A 19,132-nucleotide genomic window follows, 5' to 3' on the forward strand; every position below is an offset into this window, starting at 1 on the left:
AGGAAGGAGACGATGGGGGGAGGGGGTCTGAGAATGGATGGATGGAACCATGGGTGATAACTGGAGGAGATGGGACACACCACCAGTGAACAATACTCAGGTTGTACCATGAACAGAGATGGTGAAATGCAGGGAGGAGAAGAGCATTTGATGCAAACGTTTGTTGTTTGATGAGAAGGGGTAGTTTAAAAAAACAAACAAAACAAAAAACATGCAAACCAACACCTGATGGGGGGAAGAGTATTAGATTGTTATGTAACAAATCTTTTAAATAATAATCTAGTTGCAAGCAGTACGAGGAGTGTAGAATGGGATTTAATTTGGCTTCCAGCAGTTAGTAACATTTGAACCCTCCTGTTATGTTGGATCTCAAATTGACCCATCTTAAAGTTGAAGAAATATAAGCAGTGATGCGCAAATGCTCGCCACTTAAATAAATACTGTTATGTTTGCAGCACTTGCTCGAGAGTGGCGAGATAAGTGGAAATCTGAAAAGTGACGTCGATAAGCTCTAGAAATTCAAATAACCTGGTATCAGGCCTCTCGGCAGAGACGTGTCTGGAACTCAGGAATGTGTGGACGATTTTAATTTATTTTTTATGTTTACTGAGGCACCAGAGAGACAATATTACATCCCAAATACTAGAAAAAGTTTGTTTGGCAAAATATGTCCACTTTATAAAGTCTAAAGTGAAAATAAATTTGATACACCATGGAGTGTTGTTAACAACAACCCTGCTAAATTTGAATGATTAAATTTTTTTAAAAAGTCTAGTATATAAATTTAGGCTCCAAAATCTTGAAGATATATATTCCAAACTATTTTAATAGACATAACTTGTCTTTTTAATGTCTGCATGTTTGTATATGGGTGGAATGGATTGGGAAAAAAAATTGGAGAAAAAAAAAATGTATATCAAAAAGCAGCGAGAAAAGGTATTATTTGTAAAAATAAAAAAGGAAAATTATATAATAGCTAATATTAAATAAAATCAAATATACAGTTGGGTTACAAAGGACCAATTTATGAACAAGTCAGGTTATGCCTAATATTTTCGTAGAAAAATTCGTTACATTTTTTTTTTTTAAACGTAAGACCTATGTTGTGCTTCTACTCACGTTGCGTGACGATCACCGACTTGTGCATAACACTTAAGATGAAAACTAGTTGTCTGCTCCAAAGCGTAAGGCATAAATCTGTTACGCTTGCAGGCGATAGTTCCGTCTTCGTATCCTTGATCATCCAATAACAAATCCATTAGCTTTTGTGATTGACATGGTAAAAGAAGTCCGAAAATAATTGTATTTTCATCAAAGAAATACTATCTAAAGTATGTACGTTATAAAATTGTAGCGTCACTTTAATTAATCAAACGGTTAATGCTGGCGTAATCATGTCAAAATGGCGCTCCACGGATGTGTTCGCTTGGCGGAAGTTCTGCCTATATTCAGCCAATCAGATGCAGCTGCTGGCTCGCTGAGTTTATAAATGAACACAAGTAGGTGCAATGCCAACGTGCAGAACATTTGCTAAATAAGCAAACAAATGGCTAAACAGTCAAAATGGCACCCAAGATAAAATGGGAAACTGCAAAAGAGTGTTACGTAGCACTTGTCATAGATGAGCAGAAACATCTGTGCTGTCCTTCTCGTGTTGTACATTCGTCATTGACTGTGCGTCACACAATGCAACGAAGGTAGGCACTGTATATTAGTTGTTTAATGCTATTAGGCTGACAAAAAAAAATAAGCGTGAGGCAATAAAAAAAAAATTATCCAAATGATCAAAAGAAATGTGCAACAAATTGGCCAAAAGAGCAATTCATCATTTAAATGACGTGATGTCAAACTTTGATTTTAATTTTTTTTCCTGAACAGAAAAAGACAACTTTCCCTGGATTGTTTTGCCAAAATGAACCAATGAATTAGAAAATAAACAGACAAAAGAAAAAAAACACCTGAATCAGAATTTCTCAGTGTTATTATGGAAGAATACTTCAATAATGAGCTGTGGTCTTTCTTCCCTTTCCCTCCTTGGTTAAAGTTAATGAGCAATAAACTTGTTCATTTAGTGTTTTATTTCTTTAGAATAGTGGGTTTACACTTATTTCTATATTGTACTATATTCATTTTAACCACACACGCTGATAAAAAAAAAAGTTAAGTACAGTATAACTTAATTTTGGGGCTGGAACATTTTAATTGCATTTCCATTAATTTCAGTGTGAAACACTACTTCGGTTTAAGAACGTTTCGGGTTACAAACGGAGGTCACTGAACGAGTTAAGTTCGTAACCACAGATTCCGCTGTTGGATGGCTTACTGGGAGGAAAAATCCATACGTAAAAATAAAAGCCTTGTCTCCATGAAATACTTTACCACTAATAAATGCCTGGCACTCTTGGCAGTGGAGTAACTCAACGGCAACAGTCACTATCTGAGGAATCACAGTATTTTGGAACTACCGTAAAAGCAACCAGTTGTTGTCGAGGCACCATCATAAATTTGGTTGCAGGGTTAGAGTTTATGTGACTGGGGGAGTGTGGGATGACGAGGGGAGCATCTCCAGTGGTTCCATGCCGAGCACTGGACCAACAAGGGGAGAAAATAACAAATAAAAAAGGACGAGGACAAAAGGGAAGAAGAGGCAATAACATCACATCACTGAACAGGAGGCATCAAAAAGTTACAGCATTAGTCGCCTGCTTGCACGCAACACACTTTTGTTAAACTTTTCAATTTGTCGGGTGTTTTTGTGTGTGTGAAGTTGCATGCACATTCTGAGGGTGAGTCAAACTGTTAGTGCACACATTCTCAGGGGAAAAACGGGTAAAAGGCATATCCCAACCCTGATGCTCTCGTTTTAAAGCTCAAGTTTGAGATCCTTCTGATTAAACCAAGTGGGTCCCCGCTGTGGAAGTAAATGACAAATCCTGGGATCAGATACAGCTTGCGCAATAGCGGGAATACTGCACTGTGACTCACATGAATCAAATATTTTGGGTGGCTAGTTTCCCTCTTCATAACTAAGGATAATAACTAGTGTAATAAATTGCAGAGAATGCAAACATATCGCCGCTTTTCAACCACCATGTCGGCACCTTATGATAATTTGGACTTTTTAAACAAACATATTATGGAAAGGTTACCTTTTAACTGCTGGTATTAAAATAGCTAGGTCTCTAATTTGGGTGTTTTTACAGTGTCCAGGCAAGTCAGAATTTAGAATTGCTAGCCGTCAGTGGAATACCACAATGCACCACAGTATGTTGGGCAGCAAGAAGAGGCCAAGGAGGTCCCCCAACTAAACTCCAGAAAAAGACGTTGTTCCCACAAAGCATAAATAATATATAGATGCTCTGTTGTGTCGTTGTTGTGTTGCTTCTCCACGTGTGTTAATTTCCGTTAGCCTGTGTATGGCATTTTACATTATGTGAGCATTAAGCTAGTGAACTTTGGTTAGATGAAATTGTGTGGTGTGGTTGAATATTTTTATGTTTAAATATACCATGTTTAATTAACTTTTTTGATGAACATGACAATTTTACAGTAATCAACTGGGAGTTAAACAGCTTGAAGGAAGCATGCTTTGCCTCTTATTTGGAGAACTGTGCAAGTGCGACCATATGCTAATTTCCTTATTCATTATACCGGCTAAAAAGAAATGACTATTTTACAGTCTTAATGTTTACTATCATAAAAACAAAAAAATAAATGTTGAGAATTTACCTCCAGGTCCCCTTTGGTGATGCATGCTTCCTCAACACGGAACTGAAGGTCCTCAACCTTTCTATTTAAAAACACAAACACTAAACTTATAAAACTGAGCAGTTTGCTAAATTCTAATGTTCGGATTACCTCCGCTCTTCTTCGAGTTGGTTGAGCAGGTCGACTTTGTCTTTGTCTGCTGCTTCTACCAAGGCACGTAACTGATCCATCTTGGCCTCCATCTTTCCAACGACAGGGTACAAAAAGTCAATAATAAGAGCATGAATAATACCTTTAAAGGCCCACTAAAGTAATTTTCGTGATTTTTCTGAATACATTAAATGTATTTAAAGATAAATGCTGAAAACATGCAAAGAATGAGAACAATATAGTACTGAATTGTGGCACTATTGCTTAAAATTCTTTCACCATTTCAGCTGGCCAGATTTTTTTCAGTTGAGGCTAAAAGCTATCCCTAAGACAAAAGCGGATTGGGGTGTATACTTTACTCGACCCTCCCCTGACTATATAAACACCAAGCGCCCTTATTCCATGCAGTGGCTTTTCTTAACAATTGCTACTTTCATATTGATAATAACTTGGGCCATTTTTCTACCATTGCAGCGTGCAAGTGACCAAGTTATGCCTGCAACCCAAAAGAATTCCTTCTTCCCTGAAGTATTGTGTGTTATTTGGGCTACAGAGTCTCTGCCGCGCCCCCACACGTGGCGTGTAGAGACACAGCAGAGAACGCGACGCCTCCACAGCACACCAGCATATATAAGTAAATTCTCAACCTAGGAGAAACACTGAATTATGCTTTTTCCCTATCTGAAAACATCACAATGAAATACATAATATTTTCGATTTCATGGACATGAACACTTTTCCTCTCCACAGACATTCACTACACAGGAAAAGCTTAATGTCGCTTCAACTTTATGTGGACATCTCTACCTATGCCCACTTCAAACTGAAAATATAAAAACAGAGCTGTCAAAATGTTGCAGGACGTCCGGAGTTTGTTACGGAAATCAATCAACACAGATTGCTCCGGAGATGGGGGGGTGTGGTGGGTGGCGGTTCCAGCGTCCGACATTACTGGCCAGTACGGCACCGTGTCCGACCACTGTTACAAAGATTCCATAAATTAATTCGATGAAATAAACACTATATTGTTTTAAAAAAAATAGAAGAAAAAAAACGCTCGGGGCGCACGCTATTTTATTAAGCCCCCGGCTGCCAAGCTGCGGAAGCGAAAGTTCTCTTTGCGTCTGGTGTCAACAACACATTGTAAGTCACTAAACATCGCCTCCACGGTAGCGAATAAACTAAACTTTTTACCATGCTTCTTACACATATCATTTACGTTATAACAAAGGGAGGGTGAGGAGCGGGTAGGAAAAGACTGAAAACATGACGCTAACTGCTAAGCTATCATGTCATGAAGTCGCACAACACGGAAATAAGTGATGAGGTGATACAGTACACTTGTCACATAGGTGTGGTTGGAACTGCATTATAGCAGAGAGTAACCCAAGTTTGAACAATAAAATAAGCCAATAAATACACTTCTGTAGATGTACCGTAATTTCTCGTGTATAATGCACATTTCTTTCCCCAAAAAATTAGTGCGCATTCTACATAGGTATAGCAGAAAATGAAAAAGACTTTCCCATTTTATAAATGTATGCCGCCATCAAGAGGTTATGAAAAAGCTGTACACTTTCATTCCAATATGCCACCGCCCCCTAGAGGTTATGAAAAAGTAGTACACTTTCATTCTAGTATGCCACCTTATTTATTTGGGTTGTTCCCAACATCTGGTGAAATTTTCAGGTCAATAGCACCTTTGGAAATATATTTAATGAGAATAACGGTGACGTGTTAACTACGTATTTCAACTGCTGTATTTTAGCACATTTGCCTCACAGTTCTGAGGAATAGGGTTCAAATCTGACCTCACCGGTGTGAAGTTCGCATGTTCTTCCTGTGCCTACGTGGGTTTTCTCCAGGTACTCCGGTTTCCTCATCCCAAAAACATGCATACGGTAGGTTAATTGAAGACTCTAAATTGTCCTAATTAATTGAAAACTCTCCATCGGTGTGAATGCTAGTGCGAATGGTTGTTTGTTTATATGTGACCTGCGATTGGCTGGGGACCAGTTCAGGGTGTACTCCGCCTCTCGCCCAGACTCAGCTGGGATAGGCTCTAGCACACCCGCGACCCTAGTGAAGATAAGCGGTACGGAAAAATGGATGGATGGAACTGTCCCACAGTAATGCTCTTGACAAAATTTTGAAAATATGGAAATTCAGAGAAATATGAACGAATTGTTCTGGAAGTGAATTTCATTAGGTTGGCAGCTCTGTGAAAACGAAATCCCTAATATTTGGGATTTTATAGACATTAAGAATTTCTCACAGCATAGGCGCTCATTACCAAAATTGGTGGACATCTCCTATTATGTCCCCCCCCCTTACCCATCTGAAAATAAACTCCCCAGAATCAAATCCACAATATTTAGGATTCTATGCATTTTATATCAATATGGCGCAAGGAGGTCATGGCACACCTTTTTCCACAACCCCTAGGCACCAGTATACATTTATACAATGTGAAAGATTTTTTTTTTTTTTATTCCTTATATCTAGGCTATGTATAATGCGATTTATCGACTTTTGATAAATTTTTGGAGAGAAAAAATTTACATTTTATACAATAAATTACGCTAAGCGTTTCATCTCCATTACTTGCTCTTGGTCATTCCTGAGCAGTGTGATTTCCTGCTCCATCTCCCCAGCGTGGCTAGTGGCTTTAGCCACCTCGGCCTTCTCCATGTCCCTCTCCACCATGAGCTGCTCGATGTGCTGCTGCTTCTCCTTCAGAGCCTCCTGCAGGGCCGTGGTGCCTGAGATCTTGCGGTTGTATCGCGATGACGTCTCTGTCAGCTGCAGATGGGAGAGATTGATTTAGTGATCACGAAAAAGCCACATTAAAAACAATTATGAAATAGTCAGTAGTACTTTTCCAGAAAAATATAGTTTTCTTTTCGATAAAAAAGTCACAAAATGTTCGTATTTTTACTTTGCAAAATGTTGTGTACTTATTTCTTATTTATTTTTGACAATGCCTTTTTTTTTTTTTTTTAAAGAGAGAATTAAGTTGTAATCTTACAAGAGCGGCCATATTTTGAGGATTTATTTTAATGAAATGAGTAAAAAATTGAGATAGTGTCAAAGATTTGAATAAATATAACTACAGTAATCTTGTAATATTACTACTACTACTACTATTCTCAGAATAAAAATTTACTTTTTTTCCCCCATTGTAAACATTTTTCAACTAGTCGAAATGTTTCCAAGATAAAAGTTGAAAGATCTATACAAAAAAAAAAAAAAAAACTGTTTTGGGGAAACTTTTTTATTTTATTTTATTTTTTTAAATAATTTTTGACAAGAAAACTTCTTATTTTTTGAGATAGTCACAATCATTTCGGGGTGGCACGAGTAAAACGTTCATGTAATCAATGTTAATTTGAGAAAAGTCGAGTTCAAGTCGATAAGTAAATATACATATTTTGACAAAACGGCATAAAAACAAATGATTAAAAATACAACTCATTATTACACTTTATGTAGGTTTTTATAATTATTTGAAGCCCTGCGATTGTTTCTCTTCAAAGAGTGGGCTATACTACTAGAAATGTTACAAGTGTCGCTTAACGACACAAAAAGCGACATGTATCATAATTATGGTGCATGATGTGATATGAATTAAGTTGTTTTAGCACACAATTGTTGTCCGTACATTATCGGGAATTGGCTGACTGGAAGACGAGATTCCAAAAGCACATGACTCGCTCGCTATCAGTTAATTTTAAACTCTAAACATTGATGCAGAGAAGTCATGTTGACGTGTTGACGAATCGACTAGTCTGTTCAACCCCTACAACGAAGAAATTTTTTTTTCCCAGAAAAAAATTGGGAATTTTACAAGAATTATGTATTTTGGAGAAGTCTCGATGGAAAGTTGTCTTATTTTTATTCAGTCATCTTAATAATGAATTGGCTAATTGATTTATTGCAGTGGTTCCTCAAACATTTTACATCAAGTAACACCTCAAAATACCAACATCATGACCAACATTACAACGGTAGACTTCAAGGTTTGTCAAAAATGAGAGATGTCATTCCTAAAACGTATAGCTATTATTTTAAGCCACTGTAGCATTATGCACAGCTTGAACATTTGCACTACTCCAAAATATAGGGAAAATAAAGAAATGATTCTGCAAATAAAAGCTGCATAAAATTCTACTTAAGATTATTTATTTATTGTTAAACACTACTTAAAGATTAAAATGCACATCGATTGCACTTAAAAGCTAAAAACAACTAAACTTGACTTGAACAATGTAAGGTACTAGATTTTTTTAAAGTCTTAAACAGGCTGTATGCATAGCTGCAAGGTGCATTTTAATGTTTTATTGAATTTCATGTTTAAGTGTAAATTTTACTGGTGTTTAAATGAGTGATTCTTTCACATGTCACTAGAAGGAGCCCGCATACCACTTGACTAAGGGCACTTGTACCACACTATAACCGGGTTTAGATGCAGTTTTTTTTATCATTCTAAATTAAATCCTTCCGGTTGAAGATCTCTGGTTAACTGTTTACATGTGACGTGATCTATTCAGATCTGGTGTATACATGTGACTAGGCATGGGAGGGTATCAGATTCTGATGGTATGACAGCCGAGAAAAAAAAAAAAAAAACACGGTATGACAGTATCCCAGTATTTAAATTACAGCTCTAAAATCTATTATTTTAGAAAGTGTTAAACAAAAACGTTTTTTCCACTGAATATATACACATTAATACAGTACATTAATAAACATGTTCCATGTTAAAATAAATAAAACTTATTAAATCACAATGTCACATCAGTGGTGAGCTGTTTTTAGACCGGACCCGCAGGCTACTCATGTAGTCCTTAGGGGCTACCTGGCGCTTGCAAGCACCATGTTGGTGATCCCTTCTCTTACACAGTGCTACAAAAAATATATAAAATACAAGTATTTAGAATTAAACTTTTAACTATTTTAGGCTTTTAAATTTGTTCTACTAGAATTTAAAGTGAAAAAACAGGATCACTACAGAACACAAGAGAATATAAATTCAATGATGTACAACCCCCCCCCCAAAAAACGAATATCAGCATCCAGATAACTTTTCTACAGTTGTAATTAAGTTTGGCATTGACAAACACCAAGTGCCTCAAGCTCTGAGGAACTGATCCGGTTTCTTCTGTCTGAATTGTGAAGGGACTGAAGTCACTGCATGAGCAGCAAGTTAGCAACAGTTCCATTAGAGACAGTGGCACCTTGGTTAATATTTACTTTTCTGAAGTTGTATTGTCAATACAATTTAATGTGTCCAGTCTTCTCCTTTTTCTGCTGCTGTCACTCATGCTTCACTTGTCACTACAGTCACTTATTAGCGCGTTGGTTTCACATCTTGACCATCTTTGCCTCAGTGTTAGTGCACCGCCGCCCCTCCCCCCTCTGCTCAGCTGAGAAGCAGAAAAAAAGGCAGCTCTGCTCTTGTCATTAACATCAAAGAGGCTGATTGTTTAGCCCGTGAGTCTTATATTTGCAAGCCCTTAACCAGACCCCTAGAGAAGCAACTGATGCACAAGTGAATGCAGAGTTTCAATGCATTACTTTTATTCATGCTAACTGACTATTCATATATGCTAACTGACTATTAATAGTCATTTAATATTCAACATTTTTATTTAACACATTTTATTTACATATTTGTGTAATTAATTTGTAGACCCAAATGTAAGTCTATATGAATATACAATAAATTAAATGGGATACGCATGTCCCATCCACGTCACAATTGGAAACCAAAATGACATCCAATTAGACTGCAAGGGGGAGCAAACTTTTTGTGCTCAAGGGCTATGTTGGATTTTGAAAATGGACAGATGGGCCAGATCATTGATGTGGTCAAAAAAATAATAATACAAAAAAAAAAAAAAAAGTTACAAATTATTTACTCTAGTAATAAAATAGTGTTCTTTAAAAATAGTTTCATTTTATTTACAAAAAATCAAATAACCAATATGTTATTAGATAAATCAATAAAAACACAAATGAATAAACGAACAAATTTTAAGCAATACAATTATTCATTCCCATTTTCAATTTTATTATTTCAAATGATTAATGAAGCGGTTATTGAATTTTTTTAATTTCAAATGTACATATGAAAATATTTCAATGTTAATTTATTTAATTGACAAATCAATTAACCAAGGATTTAATTAAATGCAAACTCCACACGTGTGTGTGTGTGGGGGGGGGAGGGTTTGAACCCAGGTCCTCAGAACTGTGAGGCAGATGTCCTAACCGGTCATTCACTGCGCGGCGCAGAATTAAGATCAATTAACTTAAATAACCAATTTATTTATTTATTTAAAAATTGTATTAATAATAAAGTAATCAACCAATTATTAGAAATTATTACAAAATAGCTCAAATGAAATGTTTTTATTATACTTTCAAGAAAATCAACAATGCAGAAAATATTGACTCTTGATAAATGCTTGTCAGGTGAGATTAAACAACAAAGGGGCCCCTCTGTACTTTGGTCCCAGTATGAGCCGCAGCATATCTACCATGGTTTGATTAAAAAATAATAATAATAAAATAAAAAAATGTTTTGATGAATGATTTCTACATTCACACACTTGCAATCCTGTGGAACCATTTTTCTTACACTGTAATGGCCGCTTCACTGTGACAGTGACTTTTTTTACCGGCAGACACATAATTCCGTAAAATTTGAAGAGCCATGAGCAAAAACGTGCCTTATTGATTGAGTATGAAAAGCAATAGTTTTTGATCAGAAATTAGTCATGTAATACCAGCGTATAATTTTAGATTTTGTTCTGCCTCAATATCGATGGGATCGCAGAGAAACAGACAAGCCATGTTTGCTTCAGGTGAGAGGAGATGTAGAATGTCAGGATTGAGCCTACCTAACCTGCTAGTGAGCAGGTTAGGTTCAAAGAGTCAGTTACCGCAGTGATTGAGCAAGAATTCCTCCTCCCGAGCTCTTTGGAACAGAACGATCAGGCTTTCTCTCATCGCAGGTCAACTTCCTCCGAGTTTTCACGTAACCTGCCTACTGGAACACCCCTCAGGTTTAGTAGGAAGCTTCCATGTTTTCAACTGCGTAAACGATGTCACCGCATATCAAGACAGAGCATAGGCAGCCAGAGCGCAGCACGGTACCATTCAGATTCACTGTTTACATGACGAAAATGTACTTCTGATTATTTTGGCGAAAGGAATCTGACTGAAATTCCATTCAGATTCGGCCTGTTTATTCCGATTGAGACATTTTCACTCAGTTTGGGCTTCTAACCCGATTCTAATCAGAACACAAGGCTCCATGTAATGGCTTATGAGAACCACTTGTAAATCAGTCCTTATCCAACTGGTAAATTGCCATCCATCCATCCATCCATTTTCTGAGCCGCTTCTCCTCACTAGGGTCGCGGGCGTGCTGGAGCCTATCCCAGCTATCATCGGGCAGGAGGCATCAGCCTCACAGTTCTGAGGACCCGGGTTCAATCCCCGGCCCCGCCTGTGTGGAGTTTGCATGCTCTCCCCGTGCCTGCGTGGGTTTTCTCCGGGCACTCCGGTTTCCTCCCACATCCCAAAAACATGCATTAATTGGAGACTCTAAATTGCCCGTAGGCATGACTGTGAGTGCGATTGGTTGTTTGTTTGTATGTGCCCTGCGATTGGCTGGCAACCAGTTCAGGGTGTACCCCGCCTCCTGCCTGATGACAGCTGGGATAGGCTCCAGCACGCCCGCGACCCTAGTGAGGAGAAGCGGCTCAGAAAATGGATGGATGGATAGCTATCGCGTCCGATTTCCCAGATTGGGCCAGACATATTTTGTCGGGAAAGACAAAACTTCTTGTAGTGTGACATAATCCACAACAAACGATTTGGCCCGACGTCCTAAGTCTGGCATGTTTGATTTTTGGGATAGCTTCCGTGTAGTGTGACATATCAACGACAACTCTTGACCAATAGGATTGCGTATTGCGACCGGCGCATCGCCTCCAGTCGCCGTTGTAAACATTTATTCACGCGCACAAATGAATGTTTACCGAAGCTTTTGAGCATGATTCAACAGAATGCTGGCATGTTTACATACAGCCATTAGTGCTAGCACTAGCTTGCTAGGCTACATAACGTTTTGTTGTCTGCTTGCAAGCCGTACCGTATTAAAAGTACGTGAACATACCTCAAGTAATCCTTGAGTGATGTCCTCTCCAGAGCACCGGTAATGACCGCCGCACATTTTTCCTAATCTTACTCCCCCCAACACATTGGCGCAGCGCATTGTTGCTGTCGTCGGCATGGTAACAAGTGTGTCCGGTCGCGTTGACCAATGACACATTTTCTGGTTCCGCCTCTCCAACAGTCTTTGATTTGACAAGCTCAGTGATCGTAAAAGAAGGGATACGGTGTTATCATAATAAATGTCGTGTAGTGTTGCCACCGTCTGCCCAACATACGGCAAGATTTTATGGTGGTAGTCTGACATAGTGCAATCGTGAAAGACCAAATTTGTTGTGTAGTCTGTATTAGTTGTTGATTTGACTGTATGCAATGAGTACAGTGTTCCTCACCAGGCCAGTGCGGCTGGGCTTGGCGCTGATGGAAGAGGCCACGGAGCTCATGGTGCTGATGGAGGAGGCGCTGGGGCTACGCTTCAGGCCACCTGGCGTGGCGGCAGCCTTGCGAGCCGCAGCCTTGGCCTTGGCAGGCGTGGTGGATGGGAAGCCGATGCGCGTGACCTTGTGCACCGGCGCGAATAAGCCATACCTGGGCTGGCAATGGAAGTACCTGCAGAAATACAGTGAGAAATACTGCAATGTGTTTAGTGTTATTTGGGCGAACATGTCTCTGCCGTCTGGGCCCATTCGCGTTGTGTTGTGAGGCAGCAGCAGACCGCACAGGATCCGCCACCCCGCGGCCTCACACCAGGGGTTAGAGTGCATGGCCAACATCAGTCAGCCACCCGGATCGCGGGCAAGGAGGCGGGGGGGAATAAAAATCTTCCGGCTGCGGCCGGTGAAGGATCCAATTCAGCGGCCACAGGCCCATACCACTGCATGCACCACAGACGATTCCTCCTCCTCTCCTACTCCTGCGACCAGTCAAGTGACATCAGGAGCTGGAGTCGGGTTGGCCGGTTAGTCTTGGTGCGAGTGTCTGGGCTTAAGTAATGGCCTACAGCAGCTCCTTGTGAGTGTGCTCATTTTGTATTTGTGTGTTTGACTGTTTGTACGGTTCAATAAACAGCTAAAAGCTGTCTCTCTCCTTGCCCACAAATACATGAGCATTACAGTACATTTCTCAATTTTTTTCAAAATCACTCGAGTGACTGCGTACCCGAAGCTTGCCTGGAATTGAGGTTTTGGCTTACAACACAAAGCAGCCCAAAAGTGACAGTGATGGCTCATAACTAGAAAAACTCCCAAGTAGGGGAACTTGTAAATCAAAGCAGCCCTGTATTTGTCACAAGTTGCCATTTCTAGGCTTGGAAACATTTCTTTTGTACCTGGTGCCTGCTACTGCGCCATCATTCTTCCCCAAAGGCTCATCCAGCTCCACTCCACACCACTCGCCTTTCGCAAAATCCGTGTCTCCGATGAAGCGCACCACTCCCGCCTTTGTTCCGCCAACCTGAGGAAAGGGGGGGACCAAAACCTCAGACTACCATCACTCTGAGGGTTCTGCCTTAACCCCCACCAATTGAGAGTTCACTGTAATCTGCTTTGCTAAACTCAAATCCCAAATGACACAATTCCAGCAAAGCACCAGAAAGGCGTGTCAGTGCTAAGTAGATTGCAGTCAAACTGTCAATATGGGGGGGAACTCTTTGTGACCTTTAGCTATTTAATCACTGTGGCGCTGAGGTTTACCACATGCGAAATTGGAAGTTGCACTTTCCTAAAACGAAAATACTTAAAGGGGATATTATGGAAAAGTGATGTTTATTTACTGCTTATGTACAAATAGCTGTGTTCTGGGATTCCCCGCCTAACCATTAAGAGTGAAACTGGACAACCCAGTAAATCAGCCGAGAGACCGTGGTTTTGTACTGATTAACCAGCCGAGCATGCTTGCTGACCAGCCACAACGACAGGAACATCGCGTTAAACTGCCATTGAGCTCGTGGGAAGAATAGATTTCAGGGAAAATGAACCGGCCGGAGTTGGCAGTGCGTCACCCCACCCTGGGCGCTCACGGTGCACTTTGGTTGGCCACGCATGCGCCAACGGTCCACTGAACTGAGTGGAGGTGGGCGGCGACGGCTAGCCCAAAATTTCCCCGCTGCGGCCGCCGGCCATTGGTCCGGGGGCGAGAAGACTGCCTGGCCGCCGAGAACTGTCTCACAGATGGCCGTGAAAGCGTGCACATTGCTCGGTAGGAACCAGAGAGCTCGGACGTCGACAAATTTGGCAAAGTACAGGTTATCCAGGTTTTTAATTTATTAAAATTCAGTGTTTCGGTTTTTGGCCTTGGTTTTGTCATTGTCAGTTTTTCGGCTTCAGTCAAGCATTCTCATTTTGGTGCATCACAAAAATTTTTATTTCAACAATACAACAATGGATGTGCATTTTCAAATTGTATTATTTATACTTTAATAATAAGCCATTTTTTAATAAAACATTTTTAAATGTACAGGTTAAAATGTTTATTTTAATATTTAGGTTATGAGGCAGATGAATAAAAAATAAAAACGAATAACTTTACATTTATCAAACAATTTTAGAAAATGTTTAAATTAAATAAAATTTAAAACAAATATTCCAGGAATCGTGACGAAATGCTCGATGGACCGGATTAAAGAAAGGAGCACGCTTTATTCCCCCAAAATGATTTAGAATTGACTATAAACGCCACAAGATGGTGCCCAAAGCACCATTTTTTTCATAGCCAGGGCTTTGGTCTGTCTAATCGAAGCTCCTCCTCTCACTTCAACATAATTACTTGGCACCAAGATGTCACATGATTAGGGTTGGGCTTCGAGAACCGATTGGAACCAGGACTAACTTTCCAGTTGTCCCGGAATCATTCAAATTAAAAAAATTCAGTTCCCAGTTACGAAGCCTACAGTCCGCCCATCCCGAAGAAGAAGTGGCAAAAACCAACAAAGAAGCGGCAAAAACAAACGAAGAAGAGACATGCTTGTAGGGTTGGGACGTGCTTGTAGGGTTGGGCATTGTTTGAATTTGAGCGACTCGGTTCCTTAGTTCGACTCTGGTTCATTTAGGGGGCTGGGTCAAAAAAAGTTTGCATGGTTTATATAAAGGAAGATTCTAAATTGCCCTGAGGTGTGAATGTGTGTGTGAATGGTTGTTTATATGTGCCCTGCGATTGGCTGCCGTCCAGTTCGGGTGTACCCCACCTCTCACCCGAAGATAGCCGGGATAGGCTCCAGCACGCCCGCGACCCTAGTGAGGATAAGCGGAACGGAAGATGAATGAACGAATGAATAATGTTTCAGTTAAAAGTTAAATATAGCATTGTTAAAATAGTTATGTTAACTGTTTTAACTATTTGACTTTATTGTTTCACTCACCCAGTTGACTGAGAGTTGACTTCACTGACTCCCCTGTATTCTCTTTCATCACGTCAAATGGTTGATATGTGTTTTAACTTGACTTCTTGTTTTAAGCTTGTAGCCTTTTATTTTGAAGGGTACACACCGGAACTCAGCATTTTGGCATGAAAGGTAACTTCACATGGCACCGGTGATTGTTTTTTATTTTTATATTTGCCATTGATGGAAACAAATGCTATAAAACGGTGATTCCTTTCCCTACCCACCGATGAGGCACATGTTTGTGATACTGTGTGACGTTTATGTGAATTTTGTCCCAATTCATTGTGATGTAAAGTTGCTACGGTGAAGTTTTAGCCCAATGTTAAGCTTTTTTTTTTGTTTTGTTTTTTTGTCATCACCGCTTACGTTGGTTTGAAGACTAAAATAAACGCTAAAAACCATCAGTGCAAGAGTGCAACCGGTTACCTTGTTAGCTGTCTCAATGTTGGCATAGACGTATTTTATTGTTTCACTCACACAATTTCCTGAGAGTTTACTTCACTGAAGCTCCGCGCGGTGTAGGCTGAGGCTCGGAGCGCGTCAGACGCTACACATTGGGAAAAACTCCTTTGCACAATATAATCTTATTCCAAGTGCTCCACTGAAGCGACTGGTCATTCATTTTAACAAAGTTAAGACACACTTTTGTTCGCCGCCGCTGCCGTTGGGCACAAGCACGTCATCGTGCCCGTTCTTCTTCGTTGGTGTATGCCGCTTCTTCATTGGTTTTCGCCACTTCTTCTTCGTGGCTGGAGGACTAGGCATCGAAACTGGGAACCGAAATTTTAAAATTTGAACTGTTCCGGGAGAACCGGAACATTAGTCCCGGTTCCAATCGGTTCTCGATTCTCAATGCCCAACCCTACGTGCTTGTGCACAACAGTGGCGAGCAAAAGTGTTTTTTAACTTTGTTAAAATTAATGATCAGTCGCCTCAGTCCAACACTTGGAATACGATTATATTGTGCAAGGGCGGCTTTCATGATGTGTAGCGTCTGATGCACTCCGAGCCTCAGCCTACACCGCGCGGCGCTTCAGTGAAGTCAACTCTCAGTCAGTTGGGTGAGTGAAACAACAAAATACGTCTATGCTAACATTGAGACAGCTAACAAGGTAAACGGTTGCACTTTTGCACTGATGGTTTTTAGCGTTTATTTTAGTCTTCAAACCAAGGTAAGCGCCAATGACAGAAAAAAAAAAAGCTTAACATTGAGCTAAAACTTCACCCTAGAAACTTTACATCACAATGAATTGGGAAAAATTTAGATAAACGTCTCACAATATCACAAACACTAACCTTGTGCCTCATCGTGGGTAGGGAAAGGAATCGGCGTTTTATAGCATTTGGATCCATACATTGAAATAAGGAATCGGAACCGCTCAAATTAAAACGAGCACCAACCCTACACATGGTAGTATCAAAGCTCTACTTTTCTATCAGACTGGACTTTGAACTAAAACAGCGATTAACAGAGGATTGGCTCCCCAAAACATCAGCGAATAGGCAAACTTCCAAGTAGCGAATTGCAAATAAGTGGGGCAACACTGTATATTGACCATATTGACATGCTATAGCTACTGAAGTGAAAACAAAAGGATCCAAACTTTACCAACACACGGTCCCCCATCTTGAGCTCCCGTTCCCCTTTCTTGACTGAGCCGCTCTCTGACAGGTTGGCAATAGATTCGCTGTTGACGCGAACCAAGTTGGAAGACTGTGCGGCCAGCGTCGCGGACGGAGCAGAAGTCGAGGGCTTCTTGGCTGATGTGGATTTGGTGGCAGGTATGTGAGAGGACAGGCTGCCCATGGACAGGGCTGGCGAGGCGGCACGGGAAGGCGGCGCCGTCTGAGTGCCGTCGCCTTCACCCTCGGTGCGCGACAGCTTGGACGGACGGGTGAAGATCCCTCGCAGGGCCTCACATTGGAAATAGCGCACACCCCCCACCGAGCCATCGTTCTTCCCGATTGGCTCATCCAGAACGATGCCCGCCCACTGTCCCGGAGCGAACTGGGTCTCTCCCAAAAACTGGATGTAGCCCGGTTTGGTCCCGTTCACCCAGACGCGCTCGCCCATCTGGAAGCCATCGCTGCCATCGTGGTTGTCTTCCACGCCGGTGGGTGATTTGTCGGCCGTAGCAACTTTACCTCCTGAAACCGGACAAAAAAAATTTATACCTTGAGGACTTGGAGGGGGGCGCAACAGCGTGAGAACATTTTTAGACCTGCTGCTCTTTCAAATAAAAAAGCCCCATACTAAATTCATCCTAAAATATATTAGGGCTGCACAATTATGGCCAAAATAATAAGATTATTTTGATCAATATTGTAATCACAATTTTTCTTCTTGTTAGGGAAAATCTTTATTTTTATTGCACTACTTTTCAATAGACTTTAGACAGATCTGATTGGCTTGATTGGTATCGGCCAATAATTAGCATTTTATGCTGATCGGCCGATTTGATCAATAACATCATTGATCGGCTCCGCAAAAGACATTTACTCCGCGTCGCCATCGTGTAAAGTATATTTGAATCAAAAGCTAGTTTATTTTTAGCCTTGTTGTGTGTCTTTTGACATAGTACTGTAAATATCTGACAACCCATAGTTATTTTTCAAAAAAAAAAAAACATGTCGGCGGTGTGGGAGAGACAACACGTCTGAGACAGACAACACGTAACGCGTGAATCAGACTACAAGACAAATTTGGTCTGTCACGATTGCACTATGTCACTGCAATAAAATCTTGTATTCCAATACCACCACATCCAGCCTTTTACAATCACTGGGCTTTATCTTGTCAACTCAAACGTGACTGGGCGACAACAACACCAATGATCACGTGGTGCGTATTATAAAAACAAAATGGGGAAAAAATGTGTGCTGGTGGTCACCGGTGCTCGGGAGAGGACATTAATTCAAGGATTACTTGAGGTATGTTCATGTACTTTTAATACGATACGGCTCGGAAGCAGGCAACAAAATGTTATGTAGCCTAGCAAGCTAGTGCTAGCACTAGCAGTTTTACGTCAAGATGCCAGCGTTCTGTCGAATCATGCTCTCAAGTTTTGGTGTGTGTGAAGTAATTTAATTACAATTAAGTAATTTAATTGCAGGTTGGAACGGGTGGAGGAAGGTATTAGGTGTGTTATGTGAAAAGAGTCTCTGCGAGGATGAAGGGCAAAGTTTGAGGGATAGGGCAGCCATGATGTACGTATTAGAGACTGGCACTGTAGAGACAACAGGAAGCAGAGCTGGAGGGGGCGGGAATAAAGCTGTTGAGGTTCTCTCTAGGAGTGATCAGGTTCTATGGGATAAGCAATAAGATCATCAGAGGGACAGCCAAGGTTAGATGTTTTGGAGACAAAATTAGAGAGAGCAGACTTCAACGGTTTGGACACATCCAGAGGAGCGATAGTGAGTATATTGGTAGAAGCATGATGAGGATGGAGCTGCCAGGCAAGAGAGCTACATGAAGACCACAAATGAGGTTGATAGATTTGTTATAGTTTTTCAAACCCTTTAAAGGCCACTGTTAACTTAATGTTTGCATTTTTAAAAATTGATTACATTCTTTTATCATTTCAATAAAATACATAAGGATTATTTGCTTATTTTATACATTTATGAGAAATGTCAATGATTGGCAGCAAAATTGATTTTTATGCATTTTTTGCAACAAAAATGTCTCTGAAAACATAAAAACTTGATCCC

The 19,132-nt window shown here is 40.4% G+C and overlaps 1 protein-coding gene across 3 annotated transcripts in view; it reads right to left on the minus strand.

Annotated features, from left to right (window-relative positions):
• The window catches only part of clip1a (CAP-GLY domain containing linker protein 1a), a 63,857-nt gene that overhangs the window by 39,471 nt on the left and 5,254 nt on the right, over positions 1-19,132 (minus strand). For all 3 annotated transcript variants that reach the window (XM_061766956.1, XM_061766955.1, XM_061766957.1), the window contains exons 3-8: positions 17,031-17,569; positions 13,370-13,494; positions 12,435-12,651; positions 6,463-6,660; positions 3,859-3,950; positions 3,730-3,790 (exon numbers count right to left, since the gene is read on the minus strand). In XM_061766956.1, coding sequence (XP_061622940.1) covers positions 3,730-3,790; positions 3,859-3,950; positions 6,463-6,660; positions 12,435-12,651; positions 13,370-13,494; positions 17,031-17,569 — 1,232 coding nt within the window. The remainder of the gene's footprint in view (positions 1-3,729; positions 3,791-3,858; positions 3,951-6,462; positions 6,661-12,434; positions 12,652-13,369; positions 13,495-17,030; positions 17,570-19,132) is intronic.

This window comes from Phyllopteryx taeniolatus, chromosome 3 (assembly GCF_024500385.1).
Source record: "Phyllopteryx taeniolatus isolate TA_2022b chromosome 3, UOR_Ptae_1.2, whole genome shotgun sequence".
Taxonomy (NCBI): domain Eukaryota; kingdom Metazoa; phylum Chordata; class Actinopteri; order Syngnathiformes; family Syngnathidae; genus Phyllopteryx; species Phyllopteryx taeniolatus.